The sequence below is a fragment of the Tyto alba genome, unplaced genomic scaffold (genome assembly GCF_018691265.1).
Source record: "Tyto alba isolate M040663 unplaced genomic scaffold, T.alba_DEE_v4.0 Super-Scaffold_41, whole genome shotgun sequence".
Classification (NCBI taxonomy): Eukaryota; Metazoa; Chordata; class Aves; order Strigiformes; family Tytonidae; genus Tyto; species Tyto alba.
This window is the reverse complement of record NW_024881317.1, coordinates 4899938-4919368: the sequence shown is the minus strand read 5'-3', so window position 1 is coordinate 4919368 and position 19431 is coordinate 4899938. Positions and strand designations below refer to the sequence as shown.

The window sequence follows — 19431 nt, the reverse complement described above, 5'->3', positions numbered from 1 at the left end:
TAGAGTGTTGCAAGAAGCTGAGAGCCTGTGAAGCATACAATTCCATACCACTATGGATATTTAGAATACATACTGAAAAATAGGGAGTTGAATTAGGCACTAAGCGTAATGCAATTGTGATTATGAAATGTCTCTTTGCTAGGCAAACATGGATCCCTTCCCAACCCAGGTCTGGATTATATTTTTACTTTCTAGGCTATGCTGGCCAAACGTTCCCACACTGGTGTGCAACTATTTGAATGAAATGTGCACATCGGGACTCTACGCACAAAGCAAAGCAAAAAAAAAAAAAAAAGCAACATCCAGCTTGGTACTTCTTTTTCCCCAGACTTCATCTGAATTGCTGAAATGCAACCATCAGTCACAAACTAAATTAAAGGCAATGATATATGTGAGAGATGTAATTTGAGTTGGTTTAATAAATATAGAATGTACCAGTTCTTTATCTTAGATAAAGTCATCTTTATCTTATTTTTGCAGTATTTCAGATTGATAGCACATTTACAGAAGCTTCTCTTGCCAGATTTCCACCTTGGAAGGAGAATGGTAAATTACCCCAACAAGTAGTTCCATGCAACTGAGCCTAGGTCATCTCTAATAATGGAACAAGCTCAGAGATCCCCCATTAAACTGCGTTCTGCAACATTGACATACCCTGAATAGCTGTCCCCCCATTTCCTTATCTTTAAAATGGAGTAAGAACATTTTTCTGTCTCTTCTAAGAGTCTTATCGAAATAAATACATTAAAGCTTGGGAGGCATGCAGATGCTGCAGTAATGGCAGCCATTCAAGTATCTAAGATAGATACCTTTCCTGCAACCAATTACGTTTTCTTCTACAATTCAAGTTTTACTCAGTGATTTGTTGCAAATGTCTTTTGATAAATGTTCCATGGCATCTAACAGTTATTGTAAATTATTATATACAGCATACAGAAAATGCCACAATAGGATATGTTTATTTAGTGTTATAAAGATGTTAATCACTCATGCTATGCTCTGTAAGCCCTCACAACACAATTTACATTCTCATAAAAATATCTGTACACATATACTAACAGAACAGAACACTCAGCCCATCAAAAATAAATTAAAAATGCTCCCAACCAAGACCAAGTTTTGTGGAAAAGCTACTACATCCATTTTCCCTTGGAAATACGCAGGTCATTTCAGACTACAAGCTACACGTCACTTCTGGACAACCCATCTGATCAAGATGATCAGAGATAAGTCTCAGTATTGGAAGCAATCCCTCTTTAACCTATGTTCAAGAATTAAATACCATCAAATTTTAAAGCTTTTCACAGGCAGACTTGTAGCTAGGCTGTTAAATTCAGTATTTTTCCAGAGTCTGAATTATTAGAATTTCAAACATAAATGATTAGATTGACAATATTTTCTTTGGCAACTGTGGAAAAATAAGCATATTGCAGTGGATATTATTTCATAAGTATTATATACATCATTTTATCTATGCAATACTTAACCGTTATAGATGTAAACACAAATGAAGCTGAAAGAGGAAATCCCATCACATATGAACATAAGACATACAAGTCATACATCTTTCTCACTTTGATTAAGGTGCTACCCAGGTGTGTGGTTAACCCCAGCAATTGTCATGGTTTTGTACAGAGCTCATTTTAGGGGGTGAGGGAAGCTAGGGAGTCACAGGAGCAAAGGTGGAGATGTTGGAGCAAAGCTGAAGGAACTGCTGGTGTCAGGGATAGAGCTGGAGAAGAGAACCAATAAATTGCAAAGGCTCTAGCCAGGGTTTTGGCAGTCACCAGTCAGCAGAACCACCGGAGGAGAGGAAGGTTGCGCCTCTTGGGAGCAATATAATATGGTCTCAGAGCATCATGTGAGCTGTGGCAGAACCAAGCAATGAGGATTCTAACACTTCTTGCTGCTTCACTACCCACAGCACGACCTGAGCAGTACACAACTAAACATGCCCTACACACCCCCTAGCTGCATCTTCTACTCTGTTTCCAATTGATTCTCAGTAAAGCACCTCTACCCCAGCATATCCTGGGATACCCTTGGCTGCCTTCCCCCACTGCACTTCAGAAATGTCCGAATGAATTGCAAGGGGAAAAATCAGTGGGCCATGTTTGCATTAGCAAGACTAACACTAACAAAACTGAATTCACCGAGGAAAGCATTTGGTGCAGAGAATCTGACGTTCACAAATTCTAGCCTGGTGCTGAAAAGTAAAAGCCCATTAGAGGTTGGGGCACATCACTGTACTTCTGGAGTGTATCCTCTAATTTAATTTCAACCAGAAATAATCCAGTTCACACACTCCAAGACAGCTCCTTGCTATGAACTGAAGCACAGTATATAGGGACAACCAGGAAATTTGCTTCTAAGTGCCCTCCTGGTGTGAAGTAAAACTAAAATGCAGACACACTAGAGAGCACATGAGAAAGAAAAGAAAGCAGCTTCAGCAAGATTGTTTGCCTCTCCCATCTGGGTGAAACTCTAGTTCACAAGAAAAATGTAAAGCTCAAGGGAGAAAAAAAAATCATGCAACCTGTTTAGTGTTTTAACTTTCTGCTCATGTCCGTAAGTAACAATCACTGAGTTAATAGATACTGCTTTTTTCTGAAGGAATTGGTTTTGAAACAATTTGATCTGTTCACTGGTCAGAACAAAAGGTTGTGTAGGTAACCAAATCCAGATGGACTTGCCACATTAACACAGTCTGCTGCCTTAAAAGTCAATTCCAAAATCTGTTGAACTGTGGGAAAAGTATTTGGACAAAATACTTCAAACGTATATACCCATATGTATAGGTATGCATACACATACACACACATACCAGCTGACTTTAGAGAACTGAAGAAAATTTATCAAAACTCATCTAAAGAAAAAAAAATCACATCAGTCAAATTTGATGTGTGTAGGAAGGCTGGCCACATGTTTATAGCACATAAAATCCAGAAACAAAGAACTTCCAGTAAAATCCTTTAAATCATACTTTTAAAAGGAAATATTAAAAGCCAGATCATGAAGGCCTTACTTAAATAACTAGACTTACTGATCTCTGTGAGACTGTTTCTGTGACTATGGGCTGGTGACTCAAGCTAAAGTTTTGCAAGGGGGTCACAGTAGTCAGTCAGTCTGTTGTTTGTAATATAATAAGGTGTTTATTCTGCTAGGTTTAAGCTGTTAATGTAGATAGCTATCATATAATCTAGGCTCCATTGTGGACTCATTTGACTTGTTTCTGTGGGAAATAATTTTTTCCTTGTGTACATGTACGTCATTAATACTTGTTGCTCCTAATACTGTTAGATCATTTAACTGACAATTTGTACAAAATGCATTGCTTTCACCTGTATTTATTTAATAATTCTTTATTTTTTGAATCATAGTTGTTACAGATCCCCATTCCTCTTGTGCAGCCTAAACTAACTTAATGCTGTTTTCACTACATTGCTTCGAGCATGAGTCAGTAGGTATGCACAACTGCACTCACAGAGCAAGTTTGGCCTCCGGTGTAGACATTTCTCTCCTTTATCACACCAGTGCCTGTCTTTCTTCAGAAAAATGTTAATGGAATATATAAATTAATGTCAGGAAAGTAATTCTATATCAATAGTTTTAGAAGGACCAGAAAGTCTTTAGACTACACTTGTAACTTGGAAAGTTTGCCTACCTTCAACTATGTGAATCACAACCCATTAGCAAATGTCCAACTGAAATCATATGTAAAAGGAGCTGGAAAACTTTGAAGAGTTCACCTCTAACCACAGATGATTTTAATCTGTTTTTTTGTTCTTATGAAGACGTTTCCTGGTTACAGGGTTTGGATTGATCAGTGAATACTTAGCTACACTAATAGTACCTGTTCTAGGAGTGTAAGATCATTACCTGACATGCTTTACAACTGAGCATAGAGTGCTAAACTTCTCCACCTTGCCTTTGTTGTATTACTAAGAATAGTGGCTATTAAGAGCCCTTCAGGTATAATTTGTAACTTATCTTTTTAAAAAAAAAAAAAAAGTTTTTAATTACAAATGTCATTAGTTTGCTGTCACATTTGGAAGCTGAAACTTTAAGAGGTTTCATGTGTTCTGTATTCCTTAAGTGACATAACGGGTCAATGCAGAGGTTCACGTCTTTATTGTAGATGTTCCAAAAATTCTGCAGCCCATTGCTTCACAACAGCTCCAACACCCCTCACTTAATCTAGCTGGGTCATAACCTGGGGTTTTGGTACTATGCAACTTGGAGTCAAGCTTCCCGTTAATAACAGCAGTATCAAGAGCCATTACTTATTTTACATTTGCATTTTTTCACATTCCATAGTCAGAGACACTTGCCTAAGAGAGTAAGTAGGAAGAGATCAGGCTGTCTCTGAAGATACTGAAATCCTGATAACAGGAAGATAAAACTCAGATACAATTATTGATCAAATCTTAGTAACCTGTTGATACTCTAATCAGTGACTCATGAAACAGAAACACCAGTAAGCACATGCTGACTTCTACTGCCCATAACACAATTGTAGCATATCCCTGTCAGGCTGACACATGGCTGCAATAGGAAAACACCAGCATTACTACCAGTAAGCAAGGCAAAGCTTGTAAGAGTTTAAAGAATATCTTGGGAGAACTGGCAAATAAAATGGATTTAACTCAATTCCTGAGCATTGTCTCATTCCAAATTTACCCCTCACACACCAGTACTGGAAATAGGAGGCAATTAAACCTAGAACTGAAGAAGATATCATAAAATAAAAATAATATGAATAAGAATTAGTAAGATCTAATACAATTTCACATATATATTTGCTCTTGTTTATGGATTTAGGAATTCTATCCAAAGTATAAGGCATTAAGTTTCACATCATTCTGAATTAGAACAATATTACCCCATTGAACAAACTCAGAAAGAATAACAGATTAACCCAAGGTGATTTTTCAGCTACCAGCAGAGCTATGCACAGAATTTAAAAGCCCTGATTGTCAATCCTCCCTTCTAATCAGTAGCCCACTGATACAAATCCCTGACAGGCAAACTGAATCCACTTCATATTCAAAACAAAAACCAAAATACTTAAATACATAAACAAGCACACCATCTTAGAAGTAAACAAAGTACGACTACTCAAATTTCAAAATATTTTGACCAATTCTAACCTGTCTCTTTATCCTTTGGATCAGTTAACAGCAACATTTTGCGAGTAGGATTATTTCGGAAGAGAGGGACAAAACACACACAGGAATCTTCAAGTTTAACCTAAAAAACAAACAAGCCCTGTCGCTGTTTGTACTGCAAAGCTCAAGAGAAGTATTTCATGTATTAAATACACTTATGATAAGTTTTACTAACGTGCATGGCATAAACTTAGCACAACACCCTCTCAATCCTGAATTTCAAGTCAATGAAACATACATAATATTCTATTATTATCAGTAAGTAATGTTAACTTAAAAGAAATCAAGCTACCAAAGTTAGTGAAGACATTAATGCTGATTTACTATGATTAGTACAACCTGGCTTTGAACATTTACATGCAGACAAATGGTGTTATGAAAGACCAGACACATCAAATAAAAACAAATACAACTTGCACTTCTTACAGCATCGTCCAGCTGAGTACTTGTGGTGTTTTGCAAACAATGAATTAAGCCTTGGGGTACAGGGAGTATCAAAGCATTAGGGCAGTGCCTGGGCAGTTTATCTGTGAGGCACAGGGAGGGTAGATAATTGGCACAAGGTGGTTATGTTGAAGGCAAAGCTAAAATCAAAATGCAGCTCTCAAGCTCTCAGTCTTAGACTAAACTTCTAAATGATGTGACACATAAACACGAAATTACTGTGCTCAAACAGCTCTATATGCATAGAGATGACGATTTCCATATGAATATTGCAAATGCTCTCATGTAAGTTTAGGTACAGGCAAAGAGCGTGCATAATTTAGCACAGTATGTACTGTACTTTCAAAAATCTGGTCCATTGTGTATGTGTGGGTGTGCCTCTCTCTCTCTAATTGCACCCATTTGTCAGTTTGCTATGAAACTCAAATCAGTCATGTGATACATTTAATATTTCTTGGTGCATGGAAGGAATAGTATGAATATGGATTATTCAAGATAACAACTTTAAGTTGAAATCAGTGTTCACCAGTTTATGAGTGCCAGAATCCTGGGATCATCTATGCAAACACTGGACTCCAGGAAAAAACTGAAAACTGCCTGAAATCTGTATTCATGAGCTTCCCGAAATCTCAGTATGTTCTGGGGCTTCAGTTGTTCTTTGCATGCTTCAAATATAACAGCATCAATGTCATTATGGCACCTGGGAGCATTACTATAATGAAAAGGCCAGTACTATTTCCAACACTGCTATGATTGTTATTTTGTTTTATAAGATAATGTGCACTTTCACAGGTGCTAACAACATCAGCATGAGCCAGGCATAGCTTTCTGTGTATGAACGCTGCCAATGTGCTTCCAGCCTGACTTGCAATAATCCTTGCTATTTGGGTACTGAATGCTTGACCAAAGACCACGCCATACCAAAAAGAAGTTCTGTGACCTGAGCAAGTGCGCTAACAGTCACTTAACACTTGCTAAATAATAATTCATGGTTGCCAGTCCTGCCAATTAAAACGTGCTTTAATTCAGATGCACGGAGGGAAAAAAAAACCCGGTAACTGCAGTCATTATTCCAACACCAAAATCCTCATCCTTCAGGTTGTAGGTACATAATAGAGATAGTTAGCAGAGACGTTCACTGAGGATGGGAGCTTTACCTTATTACATTTAATTTATTTTTAATTACAAAATATCAACATTCTTTGAACTATTTGTTATAAAGTATAAGGGGAAAAAAAACAATACAGCAAGAACATTACCATTACTTATGCCCTTGACTAGCTGTCTGACTGCAGATTAGATTAGACTTGAATTAAATGAATGCAAAGAGAAACGTGTTGCTATGAGACTCAAATCAGTCATGTGATATATTTAAGGTCTGATGACAAGCCACAAAATTAAGACAGTTTCTGAATCAAAAGCCAGTAGTCCACCTTTACCTGATCTCACTCTGTCTAGTTATTGCACAAATACACGCAGCATAGCCTGGGATTTAACTTACCCTCCCTTATAATGGAACAGCAAATGAGCCTCTAAAAGTACAAGCAGGGATGAAAGGCTGAGGTAAGGACAAAGAAGCCCTAAACTGGGGGATCTTTGCATTTTCAGGTTTGTTTGTATTTAACCCTACATGGTCCACTAGAGGGCATTAAAAGAGTATTTAAAGCTAGTTACATTCAAGGCTCAAATATGAAACTACCCACCAGAAACAGCATTTTTCTGGAAACTACTGCATATTTTTTTCCTAAATAGCAGAAAAGCCACCATATTCCAAACAGCTATTTCAACTAACTCACTTACTGGTTTGATAGTACAATACCAGCACACCTTCTATGATCTAGAGAATGCCCCAAATGAAAGGTTTCATAGGTTGACCGAAGTCAGAATTTTTAATAGACCTGCTCAGTCATCTCCAATGCAATCCCCCCAGGTGACTCAGGAATGGACCCTAAAGCATTGGCACCTACAGTATTTATATTGTCTATCAATCACATCTGATCAGAATTCCTTGGGAGAGCCCATATTCAAAATTATCAATATAAGCACTGGAAAAAATGGAAACAAAAGAGAGACTATATCGCAACACCTGTGTAAACTGCACAGTAGAGGTAGAATACAGGGCTGTACCATGGTACAAATATATATCAAATTAACTTTTGATTCAGTCCTATAAGAAGGCAGGTCAAGATGCAAAGTTCAACTAAGTACTTCAAACCCTCACCCACCCTCAGAGGGTTTTAGACTTGTAGTTTAAGCTTATCTCTCATTTGCAGCATGCAAACTATTTGAAATAATGCGGAATTTGCTGATTTTAGGAGATCTGTAATCCAGCCACACCAGTTTACCCCTATTCACAGACAATGAGCACAATCAACAAACTAGTTTGCAAGTGTCTAATTTGCAGTATGGAAAACATCAGCATACTACCTCTTCTCCTCCAGTGATCAAAAAAACATCAGGAGTAGATGATGATTTCTTCAAGAGTTTTTCATAGTATGTTTCAGCATCTATTTGCAGAACCTCTGGATCTTCTGCTAACGTATCTACTAAGTAACGGCAACCTGTAGTTAAAATAAAACACAAGGTATTTTTACTTTTTAAATGAACTAAGAAACATCAGTTTTAAAACCTCAGTTTCCCCAGCAGCTGTTTAGTGTAGCTGGGCCCTTATTGTTCCCATCAGAGCCTTTTGTATAATCCTAGTCTTAAATAGAAAGGCTGGTAAAAAACCTATCTAAATGTTATTTACCTCTTGACATCCAATTCTACAAAGTAGAACCAAGACAGCATCAAATCACGTATGTCTCCTTTGAATTCAACAAGCACAGTCTCAAATTTCTCTAGGTGTAAGTAAATTGCTAGGTGTAAGTAAATCTCTAGGTATAAGTAAAAAGCTAGAAGAGAGAAAAAAATTTCTTCTAAACACAGCCTGAGTTCTAGTACTGTCCAAAAATGTAACAGCAAAAGAATTCCAAAGCTTCTACTCTTGCAGGGAAGATGCTCCTTTATGGGTCAATCCATGATCTATTGTATATCACTAGTCTTCTCTTTCCCTTTTATGAGTAACTTCAATTGGGCACTTTCACAACAATTAAATAATGTCAAAAAATATTAAAATGCTTACCCACATAAGAGTTCCCAAAATAGTAACCATCACCTTTTATGCAACGTAACTTTTAATCCATACGACTCAATGCTGAAGGCTATTCATGCAAGGTATTTGCTAATTGCATGCAAATGAAAATTAAGTACATCTGATGCCTGTTACCTAAATGCAAAGTCCAGACTGGTGCCCGTGAGGAACCAAACAACCTCTTTCTGATACAACAAACCAGACTGCTTGGTGGCTCATCACCAGTTCAAGATAAAGAACATCAGAAGAAATGGGTCAGCAGCCCAAATAGCATTCTGTCAGTCTTCTATGGTAGGAAGAAAATAGTTCCAATTAAAGGGGCTTTCAATCAACAGGCTACACCTGCAACTCTTGTAAACCTCAAACTGAGGACAAAATCTTCTATCACACTGCTATAGATGGAATCTTAGTTCTGAATCCTCCATTTTTAATCATGGTTTGCTCTCACATGGCAGCTCCTGTGACCCAAGTTTAATGTGAAATAACTGCACTGATAGTGAGTGCAAAGTAAACAGCTGTGACAATGAACAGTCTTACAAGGGCCACTGCAAGAACTGTCTATATTGAGATTCAGAAACTGTGAATCATAAAAGTACCATATTGAAAATGATACCTCCCCATGTAAAAGTAGGAGCATGGGATTTGCAGTACCAGGTCAGACTATTCACCCACAGTCCCATCATTCTCCCTCTGGCAGTGCTCAGTATCTGATTCCTCAGCAAAAGGGTAAGAAACTACAACTGGTAATTCACCACCACCCAATACTGTTTAAAATGCTTTGAACGCTATTTTCCTGCCCTTTGCAAGCAATCAGCTTACATCCTGAGGCTTGACAGCAAAGCTATGTAGTCAGAATGCTGAACAGAAGCTACTCTGTAAATGGTTTTCATAGTATCTTTGTATGTGACAAAATGGGAGAGAAAACAGCATTGCAACACTGGCAAGCTGAGTCACATTATAAAATCCCAGCCAATACTTCAAAGTGGCAGTTTTCTTCTGCAGCAGCCTTCCCCAGTGTCCTGTTTAACACCATCAAGCAAAGAAGCCATATAAGGGAAAGAAATTACAGATTACTACTAAAAATTACTAATTTACTGAAGTAAATTTACCAGTAAATTAATTCTTTGCAGAAGAGCAGTATCTAGGCCTTAAATTTAGCACAAAGAAAAATGCTGGCCATGCTAATAAATACTATTCATGAGATGCTGCTACGTCCTGCCATTGTTAAGACAAAGCAACTTAATAAGCACAATCATGTTTTCTTCACACTTGAACAAAACAACTAGTACCTTCAAAGTTACACTAACTTTCTGGTACGTAATATGCTTGTACTCTAAGGTAATAGTGACCATTTGAAGGATGAAATAATGTCACTGATTAAATAACAAGGCATTAGAGAAAACTTCTGATCAGCTTTCCATTCATACAGCTTTCCAGTGAAGTAATTTTTTCTCTAAAAATGCTTTAGATTTCCTGTTAACTTGTTTTTCCTGTGTAATACTCTGAAAACACCCAAGTGAGTTAGGAGCACATATTCCAATAAAGGGGAAATCCAAACATTTTTCATGAAGAAAACAAATCTGTCTCGGCTTCTGTATGTAAGGGAGGGGCGGGGGGGGAGAGAGAGAGAGAGTGAAGTTCCTTTAGGGACAATACAGAGCAGAAGTCTAAGTTTAGGTACCCTGGGGTGTCCTCAAGAAGTCAGATTGTGCTAAGGCTGGATTTTGTGAACATCCCCCCAAAATGTGCACATACACGCACATACCAAGAATACTGTTCAGCTGCCATAAGCAGGAGAAAAATCACTAGCTGGACATTTTTTTTACATTAACTAATGTGTTTCCCAGTTTTCCCCAGTACAAAGCGAAGAAATTAGATTTGCCCTCCTGTGTATGTCCCTTTTATGCTTTTTTTGTATACAGAAACAAAAAAAAACCTCGACAAAGTCTAACCATAACTATTGTTATTAGGCATTTGACTACAACAGTAATTATTGCTGGCTAATAGGACGTTATAAAGGTTCCAAAATCAAATGCAGAATTTGTTAGCTTTGCTTTAAAAGAAAAGCAGCGCTGTGCTTCAGTCTGAGGCCCCTATCAGCATGTTGGGATACCCAAATTGCGAAGTTCCAAGGACAGCCTTTTAACCTAATTTGAATTTCATTCGAATTTGATCTTACCTAGCGGCAACAAAAGAGCACATTGTGGCAGCCAATCTGCTAAACACCCAGCGAGCACTCCTTGCCAACAGGCGCTGCGCACAAAGGGTTACCATCTGAGGGAGGGAAGGAGGAAGGGGGGGAGAGAAGGGGGGCAGGAGGGGTGAGTCATAAAAAGGGGGCCTCTTGCTGCAGCCACAGAGGAGGGACCATAAAGAGAGTAAATTTAGAATGAGAGGCCTACTGCATTAGAGGGATTCCTGACATTAGCGCTGAAGTGGCTGCCATCTTAAATAGCCAAAGCTGGTAAACAAGGTCAAGACATCATCTAGGCGGGTTCTACAGCGTTTACAGACAGGTACCAGACTTTGTCTTTTACAGGGCACCAGCATTCAGTGCAACGGAGGAAGATGTATACACAGTTCCACTGGAAAAAACTTCTCTAGAGATAAATAAATGAGGAATCTGAATGGGCATATTTCCATGTCATGCAAGCACACAGAATAGATTTTAAAGCAAAAACTAACACAGATTCTGCTTCTCCTCTCTTTTGTTTCCATGGAGCAGTCTGGGCCACATTCTCAAGCAAGGATGTGTAAGTGCATCTCCTCTCGCTCCAGTGATCTGTCATCAATTTGCACTAAGAATCTGATTTTTAAAGTGAAAAGATACAGCAAAAGTCAGCTACACAAACAAGCAGGCACTGCCCATACAACTCGGTCATCTTTATGAGATACTACCCTCCAGCATCTATAGGTACCTCAGCCAAAAACATCACGCAACTGTGCCAATAAGACATAAACCAAGGCCTCTGCTTCAGTCTTGATCCCTAAACTTAGCTTTTTCTAAACCCTCTGCTATTCCACCTCTGATTTTCTCCAGAATAGAGAGCTGAATTTTATGGTGGCTTCATGAAGTGGACAAATACCTTCTTGAGAGGTAAAAGTCAGGCAAAATTCACTTCACTTATGATCCAAAAAGATCAGTATCTGGGAATCCAGATCTAATTAACAAGCTTATGTTCTGATTCAGATAAATAAATAACAAATGCAATCACAAAATAGAAGACAATATTCTTGCTTAAACTACAAATTAATTTTTGTAGATTAGACACAGACCCCCCATCATTGCAGATTCAGCAAGAATTTCATTTTATCAGTTAAAGTAAGCAGGAAATATTTTTCCAATGGGCAAAAGAATTTATTCTCAATACAACAGAAAACACATGGTGCACAAACTTGTATGTGAAATTCCACAAGTGAAACTACAGACTGCTGTAATGCCCAAAGGTAAATGACATGCTTTCATCTGATCAGATATTCTGAAGATTCTTTGTGATGACCCTTTTATATCCTCTGCAACTAAGCCCTGTGCCATAATAGAAATAAATTAACTAGAATATAGATAACCACAGACATCTCATTAATATAATGCTACGGCAATTCAAACCACCATTATATCCCTCAAGCTCTCTTTCACTAGACTAGTACCTATGTACTGGTGTTACTATTTTGCCATTATCTAACAAATCAGTTACAACTTGAGACAATCAACTCTGTCTTTGTAAAGATGTTTTAAATATTAATTTAAGCTTCAAATTAGTATGTACTGAAAATATACTTAAGTCCTTTTTGACCACAAACCGGATACACAAATTATTAAACCAAAGATATTTTCTTTCAATGTTGGGAATCTTCTATTCCTGGTTTCTTAAGCCAGCAAAGTTGGTGATGCAATTTTTTCAGACTAGATACACCCCTGGGTTGATTAAGATGCACTGAGGTATTGCTGGTACTCACAGGAAAGACTTACTTGTTGAAAAGCCCATTTCAGAGATTTGTAAGGGCATTTAGGATGCAGCCAGATTGTAAAGCAAAATACATCAACCTCACCGTAGATGAAGCATGAAAAGTGTTATGTCTGAAGTGAATTAATCATTTATCCTACAACTACTTTTTCATGTTTTACAAACACAGAGAATAACACTACATGCATCCATTAAGTACTGTATGCTTACAGAAGAGCCATCAGTCACAGGATTTGTATCAGGACTGTGTTTCTTTGTACATTTGTGCAAATTTGTGCATAATTTTACATGTAAAAATATGAAAAATAATCAAATCTGATTTCTAGTGGTGCAGAAACAGGACAGATAAAGAGAACATTTCTAACTTTCAAGTTTCATTACTTTTTATTCAGTTTTGCCATTTCTAACGCTTGCAACAGCAGTACTGGTTTTACTTATTGGCTTTATTTTCATGCTAATATATTCCACAATTTAAAAAAACATAAGCAAAACCAAACTTCAGCAGGTTTTAAGTGTTTCTGACAGTATTGTGAGGTTTTTTGTCCAAGAACTACTTTCCTCTTTTTTTTTTTTTTTTTTAAATCAAAAAACACTTTGCAATGTGAGACAAGTCAATATTTAGGAGACAGTGTTTTTGTAGTTAAACCAGGCAAGTGAAACCAGAACTCCTATTCTTAACACAGGTATGTTTTTGTGGCCCCCAACAAATCACTTCATCTTCTGTCTGGTTTCTTATCAGTTAAGTGTATGTCTTATCTACCACTTCAAAAGGGTGTGACGTTTTCCTTATCAGTGCCTCTGAAGTCCCAACATAAAAAGACAAAGAAGTCATATAACATAAATTGTTCTCTGTTCTCCTGTGGACTGTCACTGCCAGGCTATGGCAGCACAACCACGACAGTGTCTAGGATCTAAAGATAACTTTTTTTGCCCTTCTAAATTGTGCATATAAAACAAAAGTGCTTTCCATTACCGTCTTACAGGAGTGGGAGCTCTGTGTTAAACAGCAGTGCTTAATATCAACTCTTCTCCTTTCCTTCCAATGAGCTTGAACAACTCTATGCATGTGGTTATCATCAGACATCCATATTTGTTTAACCTTTCAAAGGAAGGAAGAGGTCTTTGGCACATTCCCAGAAGAACATACAGAACCTGACTCTCGTATCCTGAATTTAATTGAGCAAATACATGTCAAAAACCCAAGTTCTAGTGTAGGCGAAACTCCAGTATCATAACAACATGTGGTGGCAATGGAGCTAGTGGGCAAATGCCGTGGTGTGATGTCTGTCCAACATGGCAAGGTAGCTCTTAGCCACATGCTGTACATCATTAATGAAAACAATGTTCTTCCCCACTGCACTGCTTTTCACCATTACTAATAGAGCAATCAGTCTTGGAACATAAAGGATGAAAAAAAAATGCATTGGTGTTAACAGGTTTCCATGTTTCAATCCAAAAATGCCATTTATATATGACTTACTATTCTATCACCATTCAAATGTCAAGAAGGACTTCAGAAGACAAATTAAACACAAGTTTATGTCTGTAAATACTTTTCTGCTGTGAAATCCATAAATGAAGGCAGAAGGGAAATAAATAATCCTAATCCCATTCCCAATTAAGAAACCAAACAGATTAAATAGATGAGTTCAGCTGTATCTATATATGTCATTACTGCAAATGGAGAGCAGACCAAATGTCAGGCATCTCAAATTCAGGGTGCTATCATAGGAGCCATCCCATTCCCACTAACACATTCTTAGTGCTGATTTCGGAAAAGGGAAGAAAAAAGCTGTAAGTGTACACATAGATTTAACACAACATAGATGAGCAGAGACTAGACAAGCCTAACTGAAAAACGCCAAACACCTTCAATTTTCACTCACTTCAGTGAGCTCTGGAGGCCCTCAGAACCTCATATGACCAGGGTCTGTAAAATGCATGTTATTTATTTTCCAAAATTTAAAGTGATCTGCAATTTATTAAATGGGGAAAAAAATTATAAAGGAATTAAATAATTGATTTAATTATTTAGCTCCTTGGGGAAAAATCCCTAGATAAATCCATGATCTTTAAAATGTTTTCAAAGCTAGAAAAGCAAATGCATATTGAAGGGATATTTCCTCCACTCTAACTTGCAGCACTCCCGTACTGAAGGTTCCAGCAAACCAGTTCCAACTGTATCTACTATTCCTCAAATCGATTTTTAGCAGTGTTACACTTAAAAAAATAAAGCCACACCCAACTCATAGTGCAGATAAATTAAAAGACATCTGTGTAAACAGGCTACCCCCTGTCCTATTATACACAGAATGCACATCTGGACTGGCATGTTTTGCACAAAGTTCTAACCTAATGTAATTGAAAAAAGCTGAGGTATTATGGCCCAGCAACAGACTTTATAAATAAAAACTGTAGCATACTGTTAAACCATGGAAGTGCTACCAGCTGTAACTATGACATATCAGGAATTCATACTTCTGCACATTTAACTCTCTTTTTCACAGAGCTTAGATGTAAAAAAGGAGGAAGGAGGTTACAGAATAACTCAGAGAAGATGTAGTCCTGAAGAAAAGGGACATTCAGGATTGTAATTAATTAAGGCTTTAAGGTTCATGTTCACATCAGGTTTTCCTCAAAGAAATACCATTGATTCAACGGGATTGCTGCTAAAACCTCTGAATCTGTAAACATCAGCATTGAGTTCTTAATATGTACTGTTTTTCACACAACCAAGAAATGGGCAGAAATGTTCCTGGAAAAGGCTAACTTCAACTACTGAAGGCAGTGGTATAGATTTTCTTGCCTATTTATGAAAAAAAAAATCTAAATTTGTCAACTTCATTATTTGTCTATCCCCCAAACAAAATAAAATATGCAAGCTTTCCAGAACAACTCTGTCCGTATCAGGGGCCTTTTCCGGCAGCTATGTCAGCACTACATCTCACTTCATCATACCCATAGCCAAAATAGCTATGCCAACAGAAGTTCGTAGTCCAGGCCTGACCTCAAATTAGAGTCTGACTCTTAAAATCTAAGGAAAGAAGAAATGGGAGGCCCTGAATGACACTGAAATACATCACTGAAGTATTTCCATTATTCAAAGAGGCTAATTTGAAAGGGAGAACAACAGAAAAGATTCTGTGAACAGCAGTAGAGCTTTTATGAATCACAAGTTCAAATGTGGAGAGTGGTAATTCAATCCTTCACAAAGATGGAAGACAGAAAGGCGGATGCATTGGTCAGAAGTCATCCTATAACTTAAGGGAGAAAAGGAAGACGATATCTCCCATAGTGATAAACAAGGAATAGTGAAACGGCAGGAAATGACACCTAAGTTTGGCAAATGGTCTAGCATGAAGATGATTTCATTCTGTGAGGAGAAGCCAGCCAGACTGACAGTTAGGACAGTTTCAGAAAATAGCCATGTTTTAAGACAAAGGAGCATTTAAATGTATTACTGGAACACCCACTGTCACAACCTGGCACCAGAGCTAGTATCTGAGTACCACATTAAATACATTTCCTTATTACTACCATCATTCAAAGCAGGTGTGGGAAACCTAAGGCCACACAACACACAGCCCTTAGCTTCATGTCACACAAACTATGGCACAATGTGTGGCATACCAAGAGTACTTGAAAGCCCTGGTTTGCTATCAGAAAGGACAATGTTCCCCAAACAAAGGAAGTAGCAATGAAAATACGAGACAACTGTCTAGATTTTCAGGGATATCAGTTTCAGATACCACATAACTTGAGTTGCAAATGCTTTACATCCAACAAATCTACTGCTCCCACCAGTAGAGTGCATAAGTCTGCCTAAGAAAACCCAGCAAACTTTCTCCAAAGTAGGTGCAAAGAGCAATTTGTACAACCAGAATAATCTCAAAATAAAGCAATTAATTCGGGGGGGGGGGGGGGGGGGGGGGGAAGGAAAGAAACAAAAAAATCCCTTCCCCCAGTCATTTCCACGTTGCTAAATTTATTATGTGTCTACAAATTAATACGTCACCTGCACTAGCTATCACAAGCCACCTAGCCTGCCTCAGAACTTGCTGTAATAAACAGCTGCAAGTAGTGGAGGAAATATGTAAACATCTCTCTTGTTTCTCTGTGCCATTGTGTCAGCTATTCTACATGTCTTTGAAGGCTCTCCAAAGTCAGCATGGCTCTACTTTTCCTTTTTTCTCCTCTTGGGAGGAGGAAGAAGCAGAGAAGGAAGGACAGGCTGGCAACAGAGGGCTAACTCTGTGCTTGCTGTGCTTTTGACAGTAAGGCCGAGAGTGTTCAAATTCAGTTTACACAGGCTCTTCTGTAAGGACAAAAGAAACCACTGCTGGTGGTTAAAAATGCAAAAGGTTTTGATTGTAATGGCTTGACAATCAGCCAAAGATATGACTAGGGGGAAAAACACAGCAAGGCAGCTATGACCAGAATGGAAGAAACAAGGAAAAACACATGGCTTGACTTCAGAGCAGAAAATTGACTTAGGCTTTGCATAAACGACAGCATACCTCCGAGCTTGCCTGATCCACAGTCTGCCTGGAATGAGAACATGTAGTCTAAAAGCAGAGCCTATTAAAAGGCATAATGTTTCTAAACGGCATCTGTTACGTACTAATAAGCATTACTTAAAGGACACAGGCCTTAAATTGCTACCAAACGTGCACTTATCTGAAACTGCTGCAAGGCAATCATTACAAAAATGTCACATGACACCATAGGAATTTGAATAATATAAAATGTTTTTATTTAGTTTGACTTGAAATCATTATGCAGAAAAAATATGAAGGCACTTTGTGAGATTTTGAAACTGTGCAACTTCACAGGAATGAAACACTAGCAAGAATTACATCAGTGGAGCCATTTGCCATCTGTTGTCAGTAATACTATAAAGACCAGACAGCAGTTGCAAAGGTTACAAACACACCATTTTTAAGCATCCACAGACCACTCAGTAACTGAGCAGGACACAGTTTACTTCAGATATGTGCGACCTGAGGGTCTGCCAATCATTTTGCAAAGACAACACACCAGAACTGTGAATTGCCACGCGAAGTGTTTCAGAGTCTCTCAGTACGCAACCATTATACAATGTGGAAAATACATACCAGCCTGTTCTACGTAGGTTCTTAAAACATACTCACAACCATAATGTCTGCACACCTCCCACTTGCAAATTTAAACCAGCTAGACTTTCTCTTGTGTTGTTTGTTTTCTCATACTTTCCCCCAAGGGAAGGAGTGTATTCACTGCAATGTTGTTATGGAAAGGGACTCAGGTTTGTTTGCTGGGTTTTGGACTGTATTTTTGTTTTGAGGAAAGTAATTAGGACTTTGTTTCCTGTTTTCTTTCCTACTAGACCATAACTACATATTTATGTTAAAGAAAGCAAGGTTTCAATAACTTACCTTACCCGTGGCATGGAAAGCAAGGAGGTTATGACAGTCCTTACTTCTTAGATACACACACACCCCAGTGTAAAATTCTACCTATTCCACACGTGCGATTTTGGTTATACTGAAGGTGTATATTTGTTGATCAGCTTCATCTTAGAGTTCTGAGTAGCTTTTCTAGATGTGGGGGCCACACTAATGATATACAGCACCTATACACTACCTGAATGCTGTGGTTCTACCTTCCAGGCTGCCGACCACCAGCCTGTAAACCGATTAACATGGATTTCCTGGAGGGCAGGCAGATTTCAATCTTCCTAGAGAGACTGATGGAAATTCAAGGCTTCATTAATGCAACCGTTAAACTAGACAGATAGGTACTACTAGATAGACATCCAGTAACTATCTCTCAGGCTCCAGTCATATACACTCAGTGATTCACTAGACTGTCCTTCCTAGCCTTGCTGTTAGATGGTTAACACATATAAATCTGACAAAGTGTTTTAAAATGACAAGGCTGAATTTAAAACAAGAACCTCAAGTTCTAGGTCAACAGCTGGCCTGCTTCTCAATTGTACGGTTTGCCTAGCACCTAAGGAGATTAGAAACATGGAAGCATAAGATATTTTGCCCTGTGAAAAACAGTTACAGGAACAGACCTGAAGACCTAGTTGTAGCATCTCAGTTACAGCGTGACATAAACTGAAAAGCACCATTTGCACAGCAAGTGCTAATGGTTGATTCCAATATGCTCTTAAAGTGTGCTGTATACTTAACCTCTTGTCAATTGTTCCATAATTATTGTAAACATAGGTATATCCAAATAACTAACTAAGCTGGAACTTGGACGATACCTAAAAACAATAGCAGCTGTCTCAGAAGAGGAAGGGGATAGAAGAACCATTCTAAACATGCAATTTGAGAGTAATGAAAAAGTCAGGGGAAAAAAATACACATTAACTGAAGTGCCCAACAGTACAATGTTTGCTTGGACATGAAAAACCAAGTCCCATTCATCTAGAGATATTTTATTTAAAACATCACCAGAATTGAGAGTCTTCCAAAAAAAAAAACCCAATAGCATTATTACAAATGTTTGACTTTCATAAGTGGCTGATAGAAGGGAGAAAATAGAGCAATCTGACTACGGCACATTTAGCCATGAGCAGCTAGAGGAACTAATGAACAACATCATTATTTTACTGAAGGGGATGAAGTAGGTGCTTTAGATAAATGGCAGGAACTTAAAATGTGTTTCAGAAGATAAATTCACTTTCTCTCCATTTACCTGCTAGCGTGACAAATTAAGGAAGAAGAGTATA

At 38.0% G+C, this 19431-nt stretch overlaps 1 protein-coding gene across 1 annotated transcript in view; it reads right to left on the bottom strand.

Annotated features, from left to right (window-relative positions):
• The window catches only part of LOC104368995 (protein FAM169B), a 41326-nt gene that overhangs the window by 20338 nt on the left and 1557 nt on the right, over window positions 1–19431 (bottom strand). Inside the window, 2 exon segments of the mRNA XM_042803743.1 lie at window positions 5151–5250; window positions 8040–8173. Coding sequence (XP_042659677.1) covers window positions 5151–5250; window positions 8040–8173 — 234 coding nt within the window.